General features: G+C 42.8%; 1 protein-coding gene across 1 annotated transcript in view; it reads left to right on the forward strand.

The window, feature by feature from the left end:
• The window catches only part of col11a1a (collagen, type XI, alpha 1a), a 256824-nt gene extending 245317 nt beyond the window's left edge, over window positions 1–11507 (forward strand). The window contains exons 60-67 of the mRNA XM_060922694.1: window positions 1064–1117; window positions 1204–1239; window positions 1320–1373; window positions 1468–1708; window positions 4654–4766; window positions 6801–6869; window positions 7744–7977; window positions 10223–11507. Coding sequence (XP_060778677.1) covers window positions 1064–1117; window positions 1204–1239; window positions 1320–1373; window positions 1468–1708; window positions 4654–4766; window positions 6801–6869; window positions 7744–7977; window positions 10223–10369 — 948 coding nt within the window. The 3' untranslated portion in view covers window positions 10370–11507. The remainder of the gene's footprint in view (window positions 1–1063; window positions 1118–1203; window positions 1240–1319; window positions 1374–1467; window positions 1709–4653; window positions 4767–6800; window positions 6870–7743; window positions 7978–10222) is intronic.
• Window positions 11508–26427: the final 14920 nt, after the last annotated feature.

Raw genomic sequence — 26427 nt, forward strand, 5'->3', positions numbered from 1 at the left:
AAACATTTAAATGTCTTGGAATGGCCTAATCAAAGTCAAGACCTTAATCTAGTTGAGAATCTGTGACATAACTTGAAGATTGCTGAACACCAACACAACCAACACAACTTGAAGGAGTTGGAGTAGTTTTGCCTTGAGGAATGGGCAAAAATCCCAGTGGCTAGATGTGCTAAGCTAATAGAGACATACCCCAAGAGAATTGCAACTGGAATTGCAGCAAAAGGTGGGGATCCAAGTATTGCCTTTGGGGGCTGAATACCTATGTACACTCCAGATTTCTGTTTTTTTTCATCTTAATTATTGCTTGTGTCACAATAAAACAACAATTTTCACCTTTAAAATGGTAGGCATGTTGTGTAAATCAAATGGTGCTAACCCTCCAAAAATAATTTTAATTCCAGCTTGTAATGTGACAAAACAGGACAAACACCAAGGGGGATGAATACTTTTGCAAGTCACTGTAGATACACAGGTGGATAATTGATGGATGGATAAATGGACAGATAAACAGCCAGACAATTGATGGATAGATAAGTGATGTGTTGAAGAATATCTGGGTGATCTATGAATGAATTAATAGATGATGGATAAATGGATGGACAGAAAGCTATATGATGAACAGATAAATAGAATAAGTTCATGATGGATGGCTGGATGGATGGATTAGCAGCTAGTGAATGATAACTGAAGTGAACACACAGGCTGTTGTGATTGTGTTCCACTGGACCTTCCATTGATTTCCACTGAAACTCGTTCCTGATGTTCCTGTTTTCTTTGTGAATGTGACACACCCATACATGTGTCTGTAACAGAGGCACGTCGGAATCCAGATTTAAAAAAAAAAGCACGAGAAACTTCCTGCATTATTAAAGCTGCATTGCAGATTGAGTGGACATTGATCCCAGCTGGCACACTGATGCCTTCGCTGGTGATTTAGTACTCGCAGTGGCTCAGGCTTTCATATCAGTGCTCTGCTTTTCTCTCCCTGCATCTTCAGCTTCATTTTTTGGATAAACATCTTTCTGCTACTTTTAAAATTTCTCACTTTTTTTTTATTCTGCAGGGTATATCCGGTGCTGCTGGACCCATCGGTCCTCCTGGTCCTCCTGGACTTCCTGTGAGTCCCCCGATCACATCTGACTTAACACTCATGTAATATTCTGTTGGGAAATTCTCTCATTAATTGTTTTCTTTGCTCATCAGGGGCCTCAAGGTCCAAAAGGATCAAAGGGTGCAACCGTGAGTATACTTTCTTTTCTTTGCATTTCTTTTATCAATATTTTAAACCCAGAACTGACTTTACCTGGTGTCTTGATCAGGGTCCTGGTGGTCCAAAGGGAGACACAGGAGTGGTCGGACCGCCCGGTCCTCCTGTGAGTATATCACTTTTATTTCTTTGGCGTCATATTTCAACTGAGAAATTAAAGGATAAAAAGGGATTGACATCACCTTGTCCTGGGACTGCAGGGTCCTCCGGGTGAGATCATCCAGCCGCTGCCAATCCGGTCCCCGAAGAAGGCACGTCGCTCCACCGAGATGCAGGCTGATGAGGCGGGGCTGAACTACGGCGAGGGCATGGAGGATATCTTCACCTCCCTGAATAACCTCAAACAGGACATTGAGAGGTTGAAGTACCCCATGGGCACCCAGAACAACCCAGCCAGGACCTGCAAAGACCTGCAGCTGTCTCACCCCGAGTTCACTGATGGTGAGTGGACAGAAAGAAGGAGCCCTAATCTGAATTTGATACAAACACAAGAGCTAGAAACTGCTAAACTGTTTGTTTAGTAATCCAAAAAATGCCAGATACACAGTTATCCATAATTAATATAGAGTACTTGGACTCAATACTGTGAGTTGGCCTAGTGGTTAGTGTGTCTGGCTCTTAATCGGGAGATCGTGAGTTCTACTTGCGGTCGGGTCATACCAAAGACCATCATAAAAATGGTACCTACTATCATCTGACAAGGCACCCTGCAATACAGATGTGAGTGGGGAAGTCAAACTCTCACGGTTACCAGAGGACCAGCCCCCCCACTGTATTCCTAGCTCTATAGGCGAGATGCCGAGGGCTATGGAACTGGAGATCAGTGCCGCACCCGTACGCCGCAAAGAGCTGGTTAATACTGGGACAGGAGACTGCCTAGGAAAACCGGATTCTGGTGTGAGAGGGACTTTGACTTGACTTGGACTCAATATACAGTATATAGAATTTGACCAGGGGTGTGTCCCAAATGTTAGTGTCCAAGAGAAGAGTTCTTACTGGAATTCATTCTTTTATTCACAGCCATCAAGGCATCAAGGAACCCCTAAGAACTTGTTCTGGAAGTACTACATAGTGCCACATATCACATACACATCATGGACGGTGAAAATCTTGTCACGTTCCTGATCACAGAACATCATGAGAAATTATTTTTATTGATTATCTACAGGAGTAGTTTCTTGTCAGTGGTATTCAGCTGTGTTTCATTACTTACTAAATCCAGGACCTGCACCATCTTCACCTCATAGTGCTGAGGCTCCTCATAGTACTGTAGACTCCTTATAGCACTGTAGACTCCTCATAGTGCTGTAGACTCCTCGTAGTGCTGAGACTCCTTATAGTGCTGAGACTAATTGTAGTGCTATAGACTCTTCATAGAATTGTAGAATCCTAGTAGTGCTGTAGACTCCTCATAGTGCCGTAGACTCCTCATAGCACCGTAGACTCCTGGTAGTGCTGTAGACTCCTGGTAGTGCTGTCAACTCCTCATAGCACTGTTGACTCCTCATAGCACTGTAGACTCCTGGTAGCGCTGTAGACTCCTGGGAGTGCTATAGACTCCTCATAGCACTGTCGACTCCTGGTAGTGCTGTAGACTCCTGGTAGTGCTGTAGACTCCTCATAGCACTGTCGACTCCTGGTAGTGCTGTAGAGTCCTCATAACACTATAGACTCTTGGTAGTGCCATAGACTCCTCATAGCACTGTAGACTCCTCATAGCACTGTAGGCTCCTGGTAGTGCTTTGGAGTCCTCATAGCACTGTAGACTCCTGGTAGTGCTGTAGACTCCTTGCCGTGCTGTAGACCCCTGGAAGTGCTGTAGACTTCTGGTAGTGCTGTAGACTCCTGGAAGTGCTGTAGACTCCTCGTAGTGCCGTAGACTCCTGGTAGTGCTGTAGACTCCTTGCCATGCTGTAGACCCCTGGAAGTGCTGTAGACTTCTGGTAGTGCTGTAGACTCCTGGAAGTGCTGTAGACTCCCCGTAGTGCCGTAGACTCCTTGCAGTGACGTAGACTCCTTGCAGTGCTGTAGACTCCTCGTAGTGCTGTAGACTCCTCGTAGTGCTGTAGACTCCTCGTAGTGCTGTAGACTCCTTGCAGTGCTGTAGACTCCTGGTAGTGCTGTAGACTCCTCGTAGTGCTGTAGACTCCTTGCAGTGCTGTAGACTCCTGGTAGTGTTGTAGACTCCTCATAGTGCTGTAGACTCCTTGTAGTGCTGTAGACTCCTGGTAGTGTTCTAATACAGACATCAATCACTGTTTCGAATTCAGCCACAGAAAAAGAGCAAGTCCAAGGAGTGAATAAGGGTCTGCTGGGAAAACTGATGCATAGGAGGAAGGAAGGGAGGGAAAGGTAGGAAAGAAATGGAATGGAATGAAAGGGAAGGAAGTAGAGGGAAAGGAAAGTGAGGGAAGGAAGGGAAGGAAAATGAAGGGAAGGAGAAAGAATCTAAAGGAAGGAAAAATGGAATGAAAAGTAAGGAAAGAAAAGAAGGAAGGAAGGAAGGAAGGAAGGAAGGAAGGAAGGAAGGAAGGAAGGGAAAATAAAGTGACGGAAAAGGAAGGTAAAGGAGGGAAAATGGAATGGAAAGGAAAGGAAGAAAAGAAAAGAAGCAAAGGAAAAGGAAGGGAAAGGAAGGAAGGGATGAAAAGGAAGGGGAAGGAAGGGAAAAAAGGAAAGGAAAAGGAGGAAAGAAAAGAAGGGAAGGAAGGGACGGGAAGGGAGGTTTGTCTTGCACATAAATTACAGGAGTTTATTCAGAAGCCTTGTCTTGGAGACCTAATTTTGACAGCTAATAAATAAACAAGTAAACAAGTTAATAAATAAAACAGCCTAAAATTGTTTTACATAAAAGATTAAAAATTAAAGGGGAAAAAACTATCTACACTGATAAAGCATATGTTTAATAATAAATATCAAATGATTAAACTCATTTTAAGAAGAATAAATGCCATCATTAATTAAACAATGAGTAAAAACAAAATTGATTAAATTATGGAACATTAAAACACACATTTGAAATGTGTTTTGGTTCCTGGTATGTGAATGTTATTAAAATGCAGAAAAGTATTTAGATACTGCATGATTACATAAAAACTCACTCTGGCTAGCTGAATGTACTCTTCCTAATTAATCCCTCTAATTAATGAACACAACACAGGGACACTGAGGAAATGTGCAGAGTGTGTTTAATTTCACTGAGTTCATTATTACACAGTGACGTTCTGGAGACTGTCAAAGATGAACTGAAAGGCTGATCTGTAACTCTGGGGTTATAAGCTCCATATGAACCTGTGTGTGTGTGTGTGTGTGTGTGTGTGTGTGTGTGTGTGTGTGTGTGTGTGTGTGTGTGTGTGTGTGATGACACTTCATTTTGTTCTCCTCAGGTGAATACTTCATTGATCCTAATCAGGGATGCTCTGGAGATTCCTTCAAAGTTTACTGCAACTTTACGGCAGGAGGCGAGACCTGCATCTTCCCTGAGAAGAAGTCCAGCAGAGTGAGTGGTAGAACCAGAACCATGGCGTGAAATACAGATCATATCTCTGAAGTCTAACACAAATTTGCTTTGATTTTAATTGACTGAATTATAAACGGTGTAAAGTTTTGTGTGAATATGTGCGGATTACAGACACCGGGCTGGATGAGATGAACATGTGATCTTAATAATTATGATATAAGATCATTATTATGGGCGGCACGGTGGTGTAGTGGTTAGCGCTGTCGCCTCACAGCAAGAAGGTCCGGGTTCGAGCCCCGTGGCCGGCGAGGGCCTTTCTGTGTAGAGTTTTCATGTTCTCCCCGTGTCCGCATGGGTTTCCTCCGGGTGCTCCGGTTTCCCCCACAGTCCAAAGACATGCAGGTTAGGTTAACTGGTGACTCTAAATTGAGCGTAGGTGTGAATGTGAGTGTGAATGGTTGTCTGTGTCTATGTGTCAGCCCTGTGATGACCTGGCGACTTGTCCAGGGTGTACCCCACCTTTCGCCCGTAGTCAGCTGGGATAGGCTCCAGCTTGCCTGCGACCCTGTAGAACAGGATAAAGCGGCTAGAGATAATGAGATGAGATCATTATTATATGCTTTCACCTCATGACAATAATCATTAATCATCATCATTGTCAGGTTTTAGTGCTTTTATATCTCCTTTAACTGTAAATGGACATTTAGTATGACTGTATTTCCTACAAATTCAGTCATTTTCCAGCGTTTAACTTTTTTATCAGTGTTGGATGAACTTGGTGCTTTGTTAGTAAAACCTCAGTACACTTAAGGCCAATTTATGCTGCCAACCCAGTCCTCGCAGATAGCATCGCAGACAGTGTCTGCGTAGCCCCCCCCACCTTCGCAGACGCTCTGCGCGCACCTCCCAAAAATTGTGACCACCGCAGAAGCCTCGCAGACAGCGCCGCAGACAAGAGGGCTCTGATGGTCCGCTGTACACGCACTTCCGCTTCCCTACTTTCCCGGTTTGGTTTGTTTTCACGACCGCCATTTTTAAAAACACGAGCGAAGATGGAGCAGCACGAAGAGCGGTTGATTGAGGAAGTGAGGAAGTACGTACATCTATACGACTCCAGTTCTAGTCATTATAAAAAAAAAAAAAAAAGTTCTAGTCATTATAAGTAACCGGAGGATAAACACTCCACTAACCACACCCACCAACTACTCCTAGCGACTTCGCGCCTCCTTGCGTTGTGCCGGTGAATAACATCGCGCACGCCTATTACTCCCCGCTCAACGATAAATTACAACTGTCTGCGAAAAGCTATCTGCGAAAGCCTTGTCGCACGAGCATGCAGAGGCCTTTAGTGTCTACACTCCCCGGCCATTTTAATAGAAACTTGTTCTTGAGTCTAAGATCCCTGTTCTTGGCTGCAGGAGTGGAACCCAGTGTGTTCTTCTGTTCTGCTGTTGCATGCTGAGATGCTTTTCTGCTCACCACGGTTGTAAAGAGTGATTATATGAGTTGCTATATGAGTCCTTCCTGGCAAAAAAGCTCGAACCACCTCAAATCTGTCCATTTCCCTCTGACCCTCTCTTATCAACAAGGCGTTTGTTTCCACCCACAGAACTGTCGCTCCGTCGCTCACTCAGTGTTTTTTGTTTTCCGCACCATTCTGTGTAAACTCTAGAGACTGTTGTGTGTGAAAACCCCAGGAGATCAGCAGCTTCTGAAACACTCAAACCAAAACCCATGCCACAGTGAAAGAAAGTCACACTTTGAGATGACAAATTTTCCCATTCTGATATTTGAACATCGTGAACACGAACTGAAGCTCTTGATTTGCATCCGCGTGATTTTTTTATGCATCAGCGGATTGGCTGATTAGAGAACGGCATCAAACAGCAGGTGGGTGGGTGGATGGGTGTTCCTAATAAAGTGGCCGGTTTAAAGTTTGCTCAGACCTAATACACTCAACATGCATCATGGAAATCTGTTTATTTCAAAGAAACAAAACAGTCTGTTTTATTGCTGTTGTTGTTGTTTTGTTTGTGTTTGTTATTCACTCTGTGTTTCTGTGCACTCCTGAAGGTCCAGTCGTCTTCCTGGTCCAAAGAGACGCCCGGCACGTGGTATAGTTCATTCAAAAATGGCCATCTTGTAAGTGCATCCGTCCCCTTTTCCCGTCTTTCCTTTTATTCAGTCCTCCGAGCTAAAAGGTTTCTAAAGGGCCTGAGTGCGCTCCTCTTCACTGTCCTCCTCTGCCACACAAATACACAGTAATAGAGGATTTGCCTTTGATATGCTTTTTAAGATGTGCTGACCTGAGGTCTTGAGCACAAAACTCTCTCACTCAGTCTCACACACACACCATACACACACACACACACACCATACACATATTTAATACGTTCAGCAGGGAGATGGAGGAACGGCGAAAAAACTATCTGCCTTGTTATGTGTTTACTATTATTCAAGCTATTCTGTGCACAGACTGAAAGCTTTGCATTGTTTCATATGGACGTGTGTGTTGTGTGTGTGAGAGAAAGAGAGTTTTGGGACTATTTTAAGTTCGTTTCTTAAGACAAGGATTTTTTAAGATGTTACCTTGTTGACAGTTTCGGCGAGAATCTTCCGCCTTCTTCAAAACAGTCACCAGATGTTAGGTGGTGACGTGCCTTATCAGCTGATGTTACGCTACGGAGGCGTGAACGTCCCGCCCAATTTGACAGGTAGTGGGCGGGACGTTCACGCCTCCGTAGCGTAACATCAGCTGATAAGGCACGTCACCACCTAACATCTGGTGACTGTTTTGAAGAAGGCGGAAGATTCTCGCCGAAACTGTCAACAAGGTAACATCTTAAAAAATCCTTGTCTTAAGGAACGAACTTAAAATAGCTTTAATAGTTAGACATAATGAACTTCCACTACATACAGAGTTTTGGGAAAACAGTTTCTTAATGATGTTTCTCAGGCACTAACCCCTCTCCTCTCTTGTCGTTCTTCCCTTTCTTTCGTTTCCGGACCTCACCAGTTGTGGTACGTGGACACCGAGGGCAACTCGATAAACTCAGTGCAGATGACGTTCCTCAAACTACTCACGGCTTCGGTGAGGCAAAACTTCACCTACATCTGCCACCAATCGGTGGGCTGGCACGACGCGGCGGCGAACAGCTACGACAGAGCCCTGCGCTTCCTCGGCTCCAACGACGAGGAGATGTCCTACGACAACAACCCCTACATGAAGGCCTTATCTGATACCTGTTCGGTATGAAACTCCGCCCACACACCACACTCACACATTCTTATACCGCAGCTGAATTCTGGATTCTGATTGGTCGGATTGTGGTACTTCTCATCCAGTCATATTTATATTAACGCAGTCATTCATTCAAATATATGATCATTTCTATGGTAACAGCTCACTCAGAGGGACACTGAACAGAAACAGATTTTAGGGAAAAAAAAAGTCTCGTCACTGATATGCTGACGTTTTTTGTCGAGGAGGTTTATTTAACTCTCTAGTGTAACATCTTCAGGACAAAGAAAGGACATAAACTATAGGGTATTTTTATTTATTTATTTGTTCTTATTTACAGTGTTTTGGAAAAGTATTCGCCCCCTTGGTGTTTGTCCTGTTTTGTCGCATTACAAGCTGGAATTAAAATGGATGTTTGGAGGGTTAGCACCATTTGATTTACACAACATGCCGACCACTTTAAAGGTGCACATTGTTGTTTTATTGTGACACAAACAATAATTAAGATGAAAAAACAGAAATCTGGAATGTGCATAAGTATTCACCCCCTTTCATATGAAACCCAACCAACCAATTCACTTCATAAGTCACATAATTAGTTGATTAAGCTCCACCTGTGTGCAATCAAAATGTCACATGAGCTGTCACATGATGTCTGTGTAAATCACCCTGTTCTGGAAGGACCCTGACTCTGCAACACTACTAAGCAAGCAACATGAAAACCAAGCAGCCTCCAAACAGGTCAGAGACAAAGTTGTGGAGAAGTATAGATCAGGGTTGGGTTATAAAAAAATATCCCAAACTCTGAATATCCCACAGAGCTCCATTAACTCCATTATAGCAAACTGGAAAGAATATGGCACCACTACAAACCTGACGAGAGAAGGCCCCGCCCACCAAAACTCACAGACCGGGCAAGGAGGGCATTAATCAGAGATGCAACAAAGACACCAAAGATAACACTGAAGGAGCTGCAAAGATCCACAGCGGAGATGGGAGTATCTGTCCATAGGACCACTTTAAGCTGTACATTCCACAGAGTGGGCGGGGCTTTATGGAAGAGTGGCCATAAAAAAGCCATTGCTTAAGAAAAAACATTTTGAGTTTGCCCAGTGGCATGTAGCAGACTCCCCAAACACATGAAAGAAGATTATCTGGTCAAATGAGACTAAAATTGACCTTTTTGGCCATCATGGGAAATGCCATGTGTGGCGCAAACCCATCACCCTGAGAACACCATTCCTACAGTGAAGCATGGTGGTGGCAGCATCATGCTGTGGGGATGTTTTTCATCTGCAGGGACAGGAAAGCTGGTCAGGACTGAAGGAAAGATGGATGGCACTAAATACAGGGCAATTCTGGAGGAAAACCTGTTTGAGTCGGCCAGAGGTTTGAGACTGGGACGAAGGTTCACGTTCCAGCAGGACAATGACCCTAAACATACTGCTAAAGCTCCACTGGAGTGGTTTAAAGGGAAACATTTAAAAGTCTTGGAATGGCCTAGTCAAAGCCCAGACCTCAATCCAATTGAGAATCTGTGGCATAACTTGAAGATTGCTGAACACCAACACAACCCATCTAACTTGAAGGAGTTGGAGCAGTTTTGCCTTGAGGAATGGGCAAAAATCCCAGTGGCTAGATGTGCTAAGCTAATAAAGACATACCCCAAGAGACTTGCAGCTGGAATTGCAGCAAAAGGTGGCTCTACAAAGTATTGCCTTTGGGGGCTGGATACCTATGCACACTCCAGATTTCTGTTTTTTCATCTTAATTATTGTTTGTGTCACAATAAAACGACAATGTGCACCTTTAAAGTGGTCGGCATGTTGTGTAAATCAAGTGGTGCTAACCCTCCAAAAATCCATTTTAATTCCAGCTTGTAATGCAACAAAACAAGACAAACACCGAGGGGATGAATACTTTTGCAAGACACTGTAACTATAAACGGATAAAAAGTATGATGTACTGCTTGTTAATTAATAGAAAAAGTTCTAACAGAGTTGCAGTTAGATATTGCCGTGATGTAAGAGGAATAAAACACTCGAGGACATGCTGCTGTAGGAAAATTATCAACTTCAGGCTGAAGAGCAACTCCAGTAGAGTAGCTTCATTCCACCACCTTGATGAGTCCTTGATTAGTTTACTGTCACAGCACAGCACAACACACACAGCTTTATTCTTTCCATGTTACTCAAGTAAGTGACGGATTGATGTTGATGGAATTTGCACTCTTTTGTCTCTGTTTGTCCTGCAGTTGAGGAAAGGTCACGGAAAAACAGTTATCGAGATCGACACGCCCAAAATCGAGCAGCTTCCGATCGCCGACGTCATGCTGAACGACTTTGGGGATCCCAGTCAGAAATTCGGATTCGAAGTCGGTCCAGCTTGCTTCCTTGGCTAAAATCAGAACCAAGAATGACATCACGATGACAAAAGAAAAAAAAAAAACTTGACAGGGAAGGACTTTTGTTTTGTTTTATCTTTTTTTTTTTTAAATTGTACCGTTGAATCACCCAGCCTCCGTTCAAGCCACATGCAAGTTTTGAATGATAGTCATGATGGGAAGGAAAGGGTTTGGGTTTTTTTGTTGAATATTTTAGCCTAAATGATGCCACCCTCTAAAAAAAGGGGTAAAATAGAGAAGGACACGGAGGAGAAGTGGCAGGACGGAGAGCTGCGAGACAAACAAGGGGAGAGAACGAGGGAACGAAAGAGAAAGGAAGGAAGGAAGAAAGCCCTCCCCAGTGGAGTCGGATCGGTGCTGTGCAACACAAACGACATACAGAAACATCAACAACTATGGTGCTTGAGTCAAATATTATTAAAAAAAATAGTACTAATAAAATAAGAGGTGCTAAGTAAAGGAAGGTGTATTTTGATGAAACTGTAATTATTGTTTTGTACATTGCTGTTCTTTTCCAATTCCACTTCAAAACTTGCATGTGTATCGGCATCCGGCTCTCAAGTCGGCATCTATAAATTAAAGAGTAAATAAAAACAATAAATAATATTTTTGTGATAAATACTGTGTACCTATTATTAAACAAATAAAAGCGAGCATTGAAATGATCCCTCGTTCCTAACGCTAACGTATGTCCTTTGTATATATTGACCACCCGAACACCTCGCCGAAGCAGAGACGCACCAGCACACGCTAACGCAACGCCCTTCGCTAGCGTTGCCTCTTGTGCTTGTTCCTCGAAGCAGTCATGGCATTCATCCAACTTCTATTTAATTTTGTTCATTCATTTTCATTTTTCAATCCCCCCCCCAAGTTTGTCCATTCAGTCGTATACCTCAACCATTCATCATAGTGAGGCCAGCGTGCTCTGTACATACCTTGGTTACACATTTAATTTTATATATTTTGGGTGGGGAATTGTTTTATGAGGGGGAAAAAAAAAAGTAATAAATTGATTTAATAAATACAAAGCATACCTGATAGGCTGTTCCTTTTCTGTTCCAATTTTTTTTTTCTGTGAATGAAATGAGACACACTCTTTTTTCAGTGATCCCTCACCCCTTTTTTTTTTTGTAACTAAAATGAGAAAATGTTTAAAATGTGTTCGTCTGAATATTAAAAACTGGATTCCAAACCAACCGTGAAACCGGTGTGTGCTCTCAAGTCATTTATTTCGCACGTGCTCAAAAAGCCGTCAGATGAGGTCACTAATAAATGTGCTCACTGGTTGAATGGTCCTGAAATGTGTTCCATGAAGGAGGAAGATTTCTGAAGACAAAACAGAGTTTTATCAAAATAAAAAAAAAAAAAATAGTGGCAGAAGTGGGCGTGGTTTAGCAGGAGTCTACAGCAGGAGTGTTTGTAGGTGGGGATATGCAAATGAACATGGCACACCTGCTTCTTATTTATGAATGGTTATTTATTTAATGCACCATATTCTTTCTCTCTCTCGGTGAGGGGGCTGAGACTTATGTGTGTGTGCCGAACTGAACCAAGCCGCTGGAAAGCTGCCAAGTTCCTTTTATGTTTCATTTAGTTTTGCATTTCTGATGATTTGTGAAGCACGGATATGAATAAACACTCATCTCACCCCGAGTCCGTCGGGTTCATGAGTTGCCTTGTGCCATGGACAGATGAGACAAACTTTAAGTCATGGAAAGAAGTTGTCTTAGGTCACAGCACCACAAACTATTTACATATTTACAAAATTTTATCATTTCTGATAAATGAAGTGTGTAGGTGAAGCAAACAATAGTTGGATGTTCATGGTCAGTGGTTGAATGTTGGGAACACTGGTGGTCAGTGATTGGGTGTTGGGAACACTGGTGGTCAGTGATTGGGTGTTGGGAACACTGGTGGTCAGTAATTAGATGTTGGGAACACTGGTGATCAGTGGTTGGATGTTGGGAACACTGGTGATCAGTGGTTGGATGTTGGGAACACTGGTGATCAGTGATTGGATGTTGGGAACAGTGGTGATCAGTGATTGGATGTTGGGAACACTGGTGATCAGTGATTGGATGTTGGGAACACTGGTGGTCAGTGGTTGGATGTTGGGAACACTGGTGCTCAGTGGTTGAATGTTGGGAACACTGGTGGTCAGTGGTTGGATGTTGGGAACCCTGATGGTCGGTAATTGGATGTTGGGAACACTGGTGATCAGTGGTTGGATGTTGGGAACACTGGTGATCAGTGATTGGATGTTGGGAACACTGGTGGTCAGTGGTTGGATGTTGGGAACACTGGTGGTCAGTGGTTGGATGTTGGGAACCCTGATGTTCGGTGATTGGATGTTTGGAACACTGGTGGTCAGTGATTGGATGTTGGGAACCCTGGTGGTCAGTGATTGGATGTTTGAAACACTGGTGATCAGTGATTGGATGTTTGGAACACTGCTGGTCAGTGATTGGATGTTGGCCTGAGGTGTTGGCATGGTGGTGTAGTGGTTAGCACTGTTGCCTCACAGCAAGAAGGTTCCGGGTTCGAACCTCACGGCCGACAGGGGCTTTTCTGTGTGGAGTTTGCATGTTCTTCCTGTGTGGGTTTCCTCCGGGTGCTCCGGTTTCCCCCACAGTTTAAAGATATGCAGATTCGGTACAATGGGGCCACTGTAATTGGCACAAGCTGTTGTGGTTTCCCATGCCATGATGTATGTACATATATATATATATCTTCCTATGGCAAAAGCTAAATAAATATAACTAGCTGGAGAGCTGTATCAAGTGTAGGACAGTGGCTAACATCTGCTCAAAATTTTGTCAGCAGGCTCTTTTTTAAAATAAGTTCATTACAGGTGTCTAAAAAGTCATGGAATCCAGCAAGAAAGTCACTAAGTTGACAACACCAGTTTATACTTTTGTGCCTTGGCTTGCTAAGTTCCCATTGCTTGCTGTCCCACACTATCTTGTTACTTCGGATGAGAAATGAAAAGGAGTGAAATTTCATACACTATATAGAGCATAATAAATGGATCAATACATTTAGTTTTGTGAATGTACTAAATACGCATCTTAAGTGCTTTATCCGTTTATACAGGATACATGAATGTATGCCAGGAAGGCCCACAACTATCAATCCTCCATGGTTCCAATCTGTTACCCAGGCCACAAATGAGTAGCCTTGCATCAATGTAATGACTGGTATACTTCTGAGTACAACCTACTCCCTGGCCCTTATCTTGCAGTCCTCTTGATTTCCCATTAAAAATACTCCAAGGCAATGTGAGTATATCTGATGTAATTGGTTGATCTTTCTGGTGGGCATTTGCTCATCTGAATCGACAAGATCCTAGTGGTAATGGTCAAGAAACCTTTTCAGTTCATATGTGTCTGATTTTAACCATAAGGTAAATTGGGATCTGACAAATCAATAGTTTAGCTTCACCAGACAGAACAAAGCATAAAAAGCAACCAGTACTATGCAGTTACTGTTGCTATCTAACTTCCCACACATGTAATTGAGGCAATCTCAGCAATTCTGTTGTGGAAATAGATGCAGCAGATGCATACTCATCAACTAGATAGAGAACCTATTCCTGAGGAAAAAAAAAAACACTTTCCTGATCATTTTAAATTCCTCTCTGTTCTACCCAGTCATTCCCTGTTCAGGGTTTGGATGAAAAAAACAACAATGGCTTGGGTGAAATTTAATTCGTTACCATCAAAGGCAATTACACATCTACCAGACTAATTCAATGTGCTGTTTATACAAAGAATAAATCTAGTGTGCTTAAAATATATCCTCCTGTCTTTGAACTTCCTGAAGAATTGCAGCAACTTAGCAGTAGTGTTGAGCAAAGGCAACATTTCAACAATAAAGTTGTATTCTTCTTATCTCAGAACATAAGGGAGTGCAGAATGGCACAAAGATGGACATCAAAAATGACCCAAATCTTTCTTACCATGGCTTGCAATATTTCCAGAGTACAATTGTAGGGTCTCTCAGGCAGCACAGTAATGTAGTGGTTAGTACTGTTGCCTTGCAGCAAGAAGGTTCTGGGTTCAAACCTAGTGGTTGATGGGGGCCTTTCTGTGTGGAGTTTGCATGTTCTCTCTGGCTACTCTAAATTGCCCATTAGTGTGAATGGTTGTTTCCCAAGCCCAGGAATGGGAGGGTTGTGACAGGAAGGGTATCTGGTGTAAAAGTATGCTCCAATTAATATGACATGGATCACATGGACCCTGACCTGGCAATAGTGCTGGACAAGGAGGAAGAAGAGAATTGTAGGGTCTCTCACTGAAGTGTGACCACTTCAGCAAAATTCAACAAGAGTCAGATAGACAGGTGCTCCTGTTGGGGGTGCCATAGCAAATCTGATCTGCATATTTGATTTGGCACAGGATTTTTTTTTTTTTTACTTCTTACACCAGGTACCCTTCCTGACGCAACCCTCCCCAGTCTGTCCAGGCTTGGAACCAGCAATAAGTATATACTGGTTTGCACAACCCCAGTGGCTGGGTATTTTACTGACTCTACATGTCTTTGAACTGCGGGAGGAAACCAATGCAGGCACAAGGAGAACATGCAAACTCCACACAGAAAGGCCCCATTGGCCATGAGGTTTGAACCCAGAGCTTTCTTGCTGTGAGGTGACAGTGATAACCACTACACCGCCCACAGACAGGTAACTAATTATCTCATCTCATCTCATTATCTGTAGCCGCTTTATCCTGTTCTACAGGGTCGCAGGCAAGCTGGAGCCTATCCCAGCTGACTACGGGCGAAAGGCGGGGTACACCCTGGACAAGTCGCCAGGTCATCACAGGGCTGACACATAGACACAGACAACCATTCACACTCACATTCACACCTACGGTCAATTTAGAGTCACCAGTTAACCTAACCTGCATGTCTTTGGACTGTGGGGGAAACCGGAGCACCCGGAAGAAACCCACGCAGACACGGGGAGAACATGCAAACTCCACACAGAAAGGCCCTCGCCGGCCACGGGGCTCGAACCCGGACCTTCTTGCTGTGAGGCAACAGTGCTAACCACTACACCATCGTGCCGCCCCGGTAACTAATTAAAAAAAAAAAAAAAAACACCAAACAGAATATAATTTAGTTTGGCGTTATGTCACCAGAACAGCTTCAATGAACTGGTGTAGATTCTTCAAGTCTCCGGACTTATCCAGAATGTATTCTCTTGTTGCTGTGTTGATGATGGTCAGGCAGAGAGCATAGCATTTGAATTACATCATTTTCATCTTCAGCAAACCGTTCAGTGAGCCCTCATGGCCTGTGGATGGGGACAGGGTCATCCTAAAAGAGACCACACCATCAGGATAGAAATGTTTCCTTATAGGATAAAGCTCAAACAAAAGATCACTAGGCTGATTTGTAGTGACACATCCTTCTAGAGGGACAAGTGGATAGCGAAATAAATGCCACCATAGTTTAAGAGAGCCATAGATATTTTTTCTTTCTTATTTCCTGAATTTGTAACCCATCTGTATTGAAGATGAGAGAAGTCCACCTAAGGCATGATGGAGAGCAGGAAGTGGGAGTGTGTACTCCAAGGAGACCATCAAATACCATTGCAAGGCAAGGCAAGGCAAGGCAAGTTTATTTATACAGCACATTTCATACACAATGGCAGTTCAATGTGCTTTACAGAAGTAAAAACAAAAACAGTAAACAATAGAGAAATAAAATTACATAAAATAATTTTATCTTTATTCTAAAAGAATTAATTAAAAGAATTAAAAGAATTAAAAGAAAATAATAAGAATTAAACAATAGTAGAAATAAAATATTAAAATGCCAAAAAGAAAAAGGAGAAAAGAAAGAAAGAAAGAAAGAAAAAACTAGCAGAATAAAATAGAATAAAGTTAAAGTAAATTTAAAACATGCAGAGAAAGTAAAGATTATAAAAAATGTAAAAATATTAATTATTTAACAGAAAGCATCTGAAAACAGCTTGGTCTTTAACCTAGATTTGAAGCTGCCAACAGCAGGAGCATTTTTAATGTCCTCTGGCAGTTGGTTCCATAGCTGCACTGCATAGTAGCTAAAAGCTGCTTCACCACACTTTGTTTTAACAACTGGTTTTAATAGTAAATTTTTTTGTTGCGATCTGGTAGATCTGATTGGGTTAGGCCGCTGCAACATATCAGAGAGGTAATTGGGCCCTGTACCATTTAGAGATTTGTACACCAGCAGCAATACTTTAAAGTCAATTCTGTAGCTTACTGGAAGCCAGTGAAGGGACCTTAGAATTGGAGTAATGTGCTCTGTTCTTTTTGTTCGTGTGAGAACCCTCGCCGCTGCATTTTGCACCAGCTGAAGTCGTTTGATGGTCTTTTTTGGCAGGCCTGTGAAAAGGCCATTGCAGTAGTCAACCCTACTAGAGATGAAGGCATGTATTAGTTTTTCCAGATCATGTTTTGACACAAGTCCTCTTAGTTTGGAAATGTTTTTTAGGTGATAAAATGCCGTTTTAGTGATTGCTTTCATGTGACTGTCAAAGTTTAGCTCGCTGTCAATGAAAACACCAAGATTTTTAACCATTTCTTTAGTTTTAATCCCTTTTGTGTCAAGAATAGTGGTAATCCTGAGTCTTTCATCTTTTTTTCCAAATAGAATTACTTCTGTTTTATCTGTGTTCAGCTGAAGAAAATTTTGTGACATCCAGCTATTGATTTGATCGATACACTGGTAGAGACATTCAAGGGGGGCATAATCATTAGGTGATAGAGCAAAATAAATTTGGGTATCATCTGCATAGCAGTGATACAAAATTGAATTTTTATTGATAATTTGCCCAAGTGGGAGCATATAAAGGTTGAAAAGTAATGGTCCAAGAATCGACCCCTGGGGGACACCACAGGTCAAGGGCATTGACGTTGAGGAACAATTTCCCAGGGTAACAAAGAAGCTTCTATCTTTTAAGTATGATTTTAACCAATTGATAACTTTACCAGTCAATCCAACCCAGTGTTCAAGTCGATATAGCAGTATGTTGTGATCAACAGTATCAAAAGCTGCACTGAGGTCCAGTAATACCAGGACTGATGTTTTGCCTGCATCAGTATTAAGACGTATGTCATTTATAACTTTAATCAGCGCTGTTTCAGTGCTATGATTGGCACGAAATCCTGACTGAAAATTATCAAAACGGCTGTTTGATATCAAGAAGGCAGTTAATTGATTGAAGACAATTTTTTCCAGGATTTTCCCGATGAATGGTAGATTTGAAATTGGCCTGTAATTATTTAACACTGAAGGATCCAGATTATTTTTTTTAAGAAGGGGCTTTACAACAGCTTTTTTTAGGGACACAGGAACAACACCAGTCTCCAAGGATGTATTTATAATTTGAAGCACATCTGTAATTATAAGATGAAGAACAGACTTAAAAAAGTTGGTGAGCAGAATGTCCAGTTCAGATGTTGAGGAGCTGAGATTTTGTAGTTTTTTCAAGAGTCTCATAATCAATTAAACAAAATTCTGACATTGTGTTAAAGTTATCTATCTGTGTCATTGGTGATTGCAGTTTTTCAATTTTTTGCAACTGAGATATATTATGAGAAATATTCTGCCGTATTTTATCAATTTTACCTTTGAAGAAGGATGCAAACTCATTGCATTTATTAACTGAGAGAAGTTCAGGTGCTAATTGTGGTGGGGGATTAGTTAGCTTCTCTACTGTTGAAAATAGCACACGGGCATTGTTCATATTCCTGCTGATGATATTGGAGAAGAAAGACTGTCTTGCTTTACGAATTTCATAATTATAATTACAAAGCATCTCTTTATGGATTTGATAATGGATGTGAAGTTTAGATTTGCGCCATTTTCTTTCAGTCTTTCTACATTCTCTCTTTAGCAGTTTAACAGCCGGGTACTGCTTCCATGGTGCTTTCTGCTTATCATTGACTCTTTTGATTTTGAATGGAGCAATATCATCCATAATTTGGGTCATATTTAAATTAAAAAATTCCAGTAAATCATCTACAGAGTCTGACATTTTGGTTGAGTTCTGAGAGAGAGCTTGCTTAAAAAGAGCACATGTGTTGTCGTTTATGACTCTCCTGCCTATAGTCGTTGAGCTGTTCTGAATGTGAGGAGACATAGAAACTTCAAAGAAAACACAGAAATGATCAGATAAGGCCAGGTCAACAACAGTATAAGAAACAGTAAGACCCTTTGTGATGACGAGGTCAAGAGTATGACCACGAGAGTGGGTCGGCCCCTGTACATGTTGTACTACGTTAAAGTTATCAATAATTGCAAATAGTTCTTTGGCATAAATGTTATCAGTATTATCTACATGCAAGTTAAAATCCCCAGATATAATAAGACAATCAAACTCTAAGCAAATGACTGACAACAGTTCACCAAACTCTTCAAGAAAGACTTTGGCTGAATGTCTCGGCCATTGGACTCCTTTATCAAAATTAGCATAGGACATTTGTGCAAAAGACCAACCCATATGCACAAGAAAATTGGTATTTATCACGTGTGTAGCCACAGCTGTACACAATGACCGTTGATAAAGCCCACACATTCTAAATTGATGTGCTCATGCACAGCCATGCTCATTTGCATAAATACGGTAAATGCCCTAAAATCACCATGTATAGTAAACAACTTCTCTTTAAAAAGTACAGTAGCCTACCTGCGGTGTGCTGGTTTTAGATGACATGGAGCGTGCCAAAAGGTCTAGGATGATGAACTTCACCAACAGTGAAGTAAAGATGCTGTTGCGTGAAGTAGAGCAAAACAAAAATGGTTTATTCTGCACTTTAACAAGTTGTTTGTCTCATCTCATTATCTGTAGCCGCTTTATCCTGTTCTACAAGGTCGCAGGCAAGCTGGAGCCTATCCCAGCTGACTACGGGCGAGAGGCGGGGTACACCCTGGACAAGTCGCAAGGTCATCACAGGGCTGACACATAGACACAGACAACCATTCACACTCACATTCACACCTACGCTCAATTTAGAGTCACCAGTTAACCTAACCTGCATGTCTTTGGACTGTGGGGGAAACCGGAGCACCCGGAGGAAACCCACGCGGACACGGGGAGAACATGCAAACTCCACACAGAAAGGCCCTCGCCAGCCACGGGGCTCGAACCCGGACCTTCTTGCTGTGAGGCGACAGCGCTAACCACTACACCACCGTGCCACCCAAGTTCTCATCTCATCTCATTATCTCTAGCCGCTTTATCCTGTTCTACAAGGTCGCAGGCAAGCTGGAGCCTATCCCAGCTGACTACGGGCGAGAGGCGGGGTACACCCTGGACAAGTCACCAGGTCATCACAGGGTTGACACATAGACACAGACAACCATTCACACTCACATTCACAACTACAGTCAATTTAGAGTCACCAGTTAACCTAACCTGCATGTCTTTGGACTGTGGGGGAAACCGGAGCACCCGGAGGAAACCCACGTGGAGAACATGCAAACTCCACACAGAAAGGCCCTCGCTGGCCACGGGGCTCGAACCCGGACCATCTTGCTGTGAGGCGACAGCGCTAACCACTACACCACCATGCCACTCAAGTTGTTTGTGTAATAAATAATAAGATTTTAAAACTATATTTTATGTGTGTGCATTCTATTTCCTCAATTACACTGAGAAAGTTTGCAGTGGCATGAAAAGTCCGTGTTTTCTTCTGTTGGCTTTGGAAACGTAATGTATTGCAGTGTGAGCAATTTGAAAGAAGGTAAAATGTGCCATTATTCACTTCACAGTTGGACAAGAAATGCTTTACATTCTGTCTGCATCTTGTAAGCAGCAATATAGTTATTCTCTTAGTCATGCTGATATGATAGATGGGTTATAGATGAGCCGTATCGTTGCTTTCCCTGCTATTCACTTTTCTACCACTAGAGGCTCCTGCATATGCATGGTCAGAAGTGTGCAGAAATATACGCACATCCTTATGCAAAAGAAAAACTTGATAAATCTCATTCAATGCATTGAAACATGTGAACAGATGGTTTAGGCACAAAACTGTGGATCCATGAGGCCCCCAGTCATCCTGAGGGTTAACAGAGCAGAACAAGTTGGTAAACCTACTCTAATGAAGTCTTGATGAACTCTTGATGAACATAAGGATGTGTTATATCATAGATTTCTGTTTTTATATCAATATGGTATAGAAAGTTCTATAGTGGAGTGATGCTTTATTAGTTAAGGCTTTGGGGTACAAATCCCAGCACCAGCAAGTTGCCCCTGTTGGGTCCTTATGCAAGATCCTTAACCTTCCACTGCTCAAGTTGTATCCTGTATCAATTGTATGTTGCTTTAGATAACATCAAAACAGCCAAATCAGCAAATGTACCGTATATTTGTAACTTTAAGTACTCAAGTGTCATAACCACATGCTCTGTAGAAAGAATTGAGTCCCTGTGGTGTCAGCATTGCTGTTTCGAGAACTATGGAAATGGGATGCTGGGGGGGGGCAAAAGATCATCGGTCAGAGTGCAATGGTAGCTAGGGGTATGAGGGTTTTAACTAGACCAAAATATCAGCGTAGTGGCACCAGTCATAATGGCTGGTGATTGTACATGCTCATGGATTCTACATGCTCGGAGATGCATTCTAGTGCATTTCCTGGCACTTGCAGGCCTCTCTGAAAGTCAGTCATTTTTGGTAATATTAATGAGATTTTTTTTTGACAAAAGTTGCTGTGATTGTTTTTGATTGAAGACTTATTGTAATTAATATTCAACTATATTGGTGACGGGCGGCACGGTGGTGTAGTGGTTAGCGCTGTCGCCTCACAGCAAGAAGGTCCTGGGTTCGAGCCCCGGGGCCAGCGAGGGCCTTTCTGTGCGGAGTTTGCATGTTCTCCCCGTGTCCGCGTGGGTTTCCTCCGGGTGCTCCGGTTTCCCCCACAGTCCAAAGACATGCAGGTTAGGTTAACTGGTGACTCTAGATTGACCGTAGGTGTGAATGTGAGTGTGAATGGTTGTCTGTGTCTATGTGTCAGCCCTGTGATGACCTGGCGACTTGTCCAGGGTGTACCCCGCCTTTCGCCCGTAGTCAGCTGGGATAGGCTCCAGCTTGCCTGCGACCCTGTACAAGGATAAAGTGGCTAGAGATAATGAGATGAGATGAGATGAGATATATTAGTGACATATTTATGGAATAGGTGGCATGGTGGTGTAGTGGTTAGCACTGTTGTCTCACAGTAAGAAGGTCCGGGTTCGAGCCCAGTGGCCGACAGGTGTGTGGAGTTTGTATGTTCTCCCCGTGTCTGCGTGGGTTTCCTCTGGGTGCTCCGGTTTCCCCCACAGTCCAAAGACATGCAGGTTAGGTTAACTGGTGACTCTAAATTGAGCGTAGGTGTGAATGTGAGTGTGAATGGTTGTCTGTGTCTATGTGTCAGCCCTGTGATGACCTGGCGACTTGTCCAGGGTGTACCCCGCCTTTCGCCCGTAGTCAGCTGGGATAGGCTCCAGCTTGCCTGCGACCCTGTAGAAGGATAAAGCGGCTAGAGATAATGAGATGAGATGAGATATATTAGTGACATATTTATGGAATAGGTGGCATGGTGGTGTAGTGGTTAGCACTGTTGTCTCACAGTAAGAAGGTCCGGGTTCGAGCCCAGTGGCCAACAGGTGTGTGGAGTTTGCATGTTCTCCCCGTGTCTGCGTGGGTTTCCTCCGGGTGCTCCGGTTTCCCCCACAGTCCAAAGACATGCAGGTTAAGTTAACTGGTGACTCTAAATTGACCGTAGGTGTGAATGTGAGTGTGAATGGTTGTTTGTCTCTATGTGTCAGCCCTGCGATGATCTGGTGACTTGTCCAGGGTGTACCCCACCTTTCACCCGTAGTCAGCTGGGATAGGCTCCAGCTTGCATGCGACCTTGCACAGGATAAGTGGTTATGGATAATGGATGGATGGTTGCATATTTATGGAACAAGAATAAAACAACCAGTTGACGTTCACCAAGTGTCAGCTTTATTTTCAGCTTCAGCCATTCACAATTACAATACATGACTATCCAGATCTAACTCAGGGACGTTCATGGCGTGTAAGTGTCTCTTAACACCAATGGCACTTTACCACAAACACAGCGTAAGGAAGGAGGTAAACCAGATGAGCATGATCAGTGACAATCTCCATACGGAACTACTCGGGCAGCTATGCACTGGGTGCTTTTGTGGACAGGGAGTGGACAGGGAGTGGAGTGTGTCCGAATGTAGAACATTCACATGGCGGCGCGCTGTTGCTGCCACATGGGGATAACAAGAGAAAATTAAACAAAAGATCACATTTTCAAAATCAACAAGTCTTTTTATTAGTGTAGTGCCAGCTTTTACAGGCGTGTCAGCAATATTGTTGACGTAGCGGGAAGGAAACACTGTATATCGGTCCGATATGCTGAAAAGGCCGAGTTAGAACCCTGGGGTGTCATGGATAAATAGGCTGTCAAGGAGGTGAAATCTGCCACTGCTTTTGCTCCAGAGATACATAAGCTCACGACTCAGGCAGGAGTTTCTGAGTGAACGCGCTGCATGATATCACACATTCAAAGCTCTGAAACCATCGAGAATGATGACTCTCAAGGTCTTGCTGAGAAACATTTACAAAAGCCCCCCAGCCTGGTGGATATTTATCACACAATATCCCAAAAGTAATGGTTAATGCAAAACACTATGGCCCTGATTTATACAGCTCTGAAAAAACAAGTGCTAATACGCATGTGCTATCTTACAAATTACACCCACAGTTCGTGAGTGTGTTTGTCTGTGATTTACAAAGACTGATTGCATAAATGATGCTGTGTGCAGAGAAGGTGGAGATATTTAAATATTTAACCAAGGTCTCTCTCTCTCTCTCTCTCTCTCTCTGTGTATTTGTCTTTGGTTTGTTCTTAAGTATGACACTGATTAAAGGTGGTGAGATGCAGTAAAACAACTGTTCAAATGATCACATAAATGTGAATTAAAGGTTTATGAGGTAAATGTGAAACAAAGAATTACAGCCTCTTTGTATTCTGTAGGCATGGGAGTTGTGAATGTGCTGTGAATTTTGAATATAAAATGTGAGGAACTGACTATTTTAATTAAATATGCTGTAGAAACTAAGAAAGAGTTTAGAAAAAAACATTCACATAATGAAGACATACTGGAGTAAATGGTAGAATTTTGTCTTCAACTAGCAGAAATGGGCTTCCGTGGATTTGATACTTTCCCTTCAGTCATCTCATCTCATTATCTGTAGCCGCTTTATCCTGTTCTACAGGGTCGCAGGCAAGCTGGAGCCTATCCCAGCTGACTACGGGCGAAAGGCGGGGTACACCCTGGACAAGTCGCCAGGTCATCACAGGGCTGACACACAGACAACCATTCACACTCACATTCACGCCTACGGTCAATTTAGAGCCACCAGTTAACCTAACCTGACCGACTAGTGGCCTAGTGGTTGCGTGTCCGCCTCTCGATCGGGAGATCGGGATTCTATTCACGGTTGGGTCATACCAAAGACCATCATAAAAATGGTAACACTGTAACCCTAGCTATGTAATAGGCGAGAGGCTACGGAAACGGAGATCGGCGCCGCCTGATGCGCCACCATCAGAGTTGGGCCTGGTTAGTACTTGAGTGGGAGACTGCCAAGGAATACCAGGTACTGGGCGTGGGAAGGACTTTAACTTTTAAGTTAACCTAACCTGCATGTCTTTGGACTGTGGGGGAAACCGGAGCATCCGGAGGAAACCCACGCGGACACGGGGAGAACATGCAAACTCCGCACAGAAAGGCCCTCGCCGGCCACGGGGCTCGAACCCGGACCTTCTTGCTGTGAGACGACAGCGCTAACCACTACACCACCGTGCCGCCCCCTTCAGTCATATGAAAGTAATTAATTAATTTCTCCCAGCTAACTAACTTCAATTCAATTCTTTTCAATTTTATTTGTAAAGCACTTTTAACATGGATAGTGTCCCAAAGCAGTTTAACGAATTTGCGCTCTCTCTCTAGATTAGCTTTCTTGTCATTGGTAATGTTGATAAAGAAAATAAAGATGAATGTAACCCTGGTGATGAGAGGTTTGTTTGTCTTGATTTCATTTTGGTGGCAGCAAATCAACCGAATTTGAGCTGTCTCGTAAAGGGCCCAGCTCACCCTTCCCAGAATCCTCTGCACTATGTAGCAAGTTGTCATTTCCAGTGCCATCAATATTCCGCCATGTTACATGTGAGAAACTCGGCAACAATGTGGCGACATCCTAGGCCATACATCATCAACTGAAATGTCAAATTGAAGATATATTGTCAAAGTAATTCAACCTGAAATCCTTTCAACTGATCCAATAACCAATAACCAATATGGATGGTTATTCCTTTGCATTAGACCAGAACGGGCCTCAGCCATCGCTTCATAATCTTCTTCCAGGATGATGTCTTGCATTTTTATTTGCAAAAGTTTTCTTGTAAATACTTGGTATTCAGCAAGGTGAGCATGCACAATGAGAGCTCGCAGAGTTAGAAAGTTCAATAGTTATAGCAGTCACATGCTTTTAAAATGCAATGGCTCGTACGTAAACAAAAACAATGGGCATTCTGGGAAGGGTGAGCTGGCCCCTTCAAGTTGGTATTTTTTTAGTTACATTGCAGTGTTGGAATATTGGCAATGAAATATTTTCCAAAAGTCAACATTTTTCCATTTCTGAAGATCCACTGCGGAAAAAAACAAAGTTAATTAAAAGCCGAGACATTTGTCCCACCTTTTGGATGCTTTCTGTGGGTGCAAATCTTTACTACGGTACATCAGAGCTGAGGTTTGCAGTGTTTTTATTTATGAGAGTTATTTATTACTATATTTTGTAACACAACAAGCCACAGCTTGAAGATGATGATACTGCCTGGACCTCTCAAATATTTTCTCCCTGTCAAAAAAAGTCAACACTCAGTGAGACACGTTCCGAGAAAGCCAGACGAGTTCAGCAAGGCCAAAACCATAAAACAACCATGACCTGATGTTACAGACCAGACAACCACTGTCTCTATAAGGGTGTTTTAACTGCAGGATGCATTGTTATGGGTTAGAGATCAGATCTTTCACTCCTGCATTAATACTCTGTCCAACCTCCCTCTGCCAGTAAAACAGCACTGAGCCTCTCCTATAACATTTTATAAGGTTGAAGATCCAGAGCAGAGCATCTGAGCCCATTCCTTTTTACACAATCTCTCCAGATCATCCAGGGTCCTCGAGCCTCTCTTGTGCTCTCGCCTCTTCAGCTCAGCCCACAGGTTTTCACTGGGGTTCAGCTCAGGGGACTGAAATGGCCAGGGCAGAAGCTTGATTTTGTGCTCAGTGAACCATTTTGATGTTGATTTGGACATGTGCTTCAGATCATTGTCCTGCTGGAAGATCTAATGACGACCCAGTTTTAGTTTCCTGTCAAAGGAGCCAGATTCTGATTTAAAATGTCCTGGGATTTCATGGAGTCCATGATGCCATGAAACCTAACAAGGTTTCGAGGGCCTTTGGAGGAAAAACCGCCCCAAAACATCACAGAACTTCCACCATATTTTACAGTTGGGATTGGGTTCTTTTCATTATAGCCATCCTTCTTTTTACACCAAACCCACTGCGAGCATTTATTGCCAAAAAGCTTTTTTTTGTTGTTCCATCAGACCAGAAAACACGACTCCAGTCAAAGTTGTCGTAGCGTTTCACAAACTTCAGGCTTTATGTTTATGGTTAACTGACAGAAAAGGCTTTTTTTCTGGAACCTTCCAAATAATCTCTTAGCATGGAGGTGGAGTCTGATGGGGGTTTTGGAGACTCGGAAACACCAAGATTTTACTTTTTCTTGTACAACAGTGATCCTTGGGATTTTTTTTTTTGCCTCTCTTACCCTCATCACTGTACATGGGGGCAAAATAAACTTGGGTCCTCTTCCAGGTGAGTTTGTACCAGTTCCAGTTGGCGTCCACTTTTTTATTCTTGCCCTAACAGTAGACATGGACATTTAAAAAGGAAGGACAACCGGTGAACTGTACCACAAACTGCTGAAAAAGTTAATG

The sequence above is a fragment of the Neoarius graeffei genome, chromosome 5, assembly GCF_027579695.1.
Source record: "Neoarius graeffei isolate fNeoGra1 chromosome 5, fNeoGra1.pri, whole genome shotgun sequence".
NCBI lineage: Eukaryota > Metazoa > Chordata > Actinopteri > Siluriformes > Ariidae > Neoarius > Neoarius graeffei.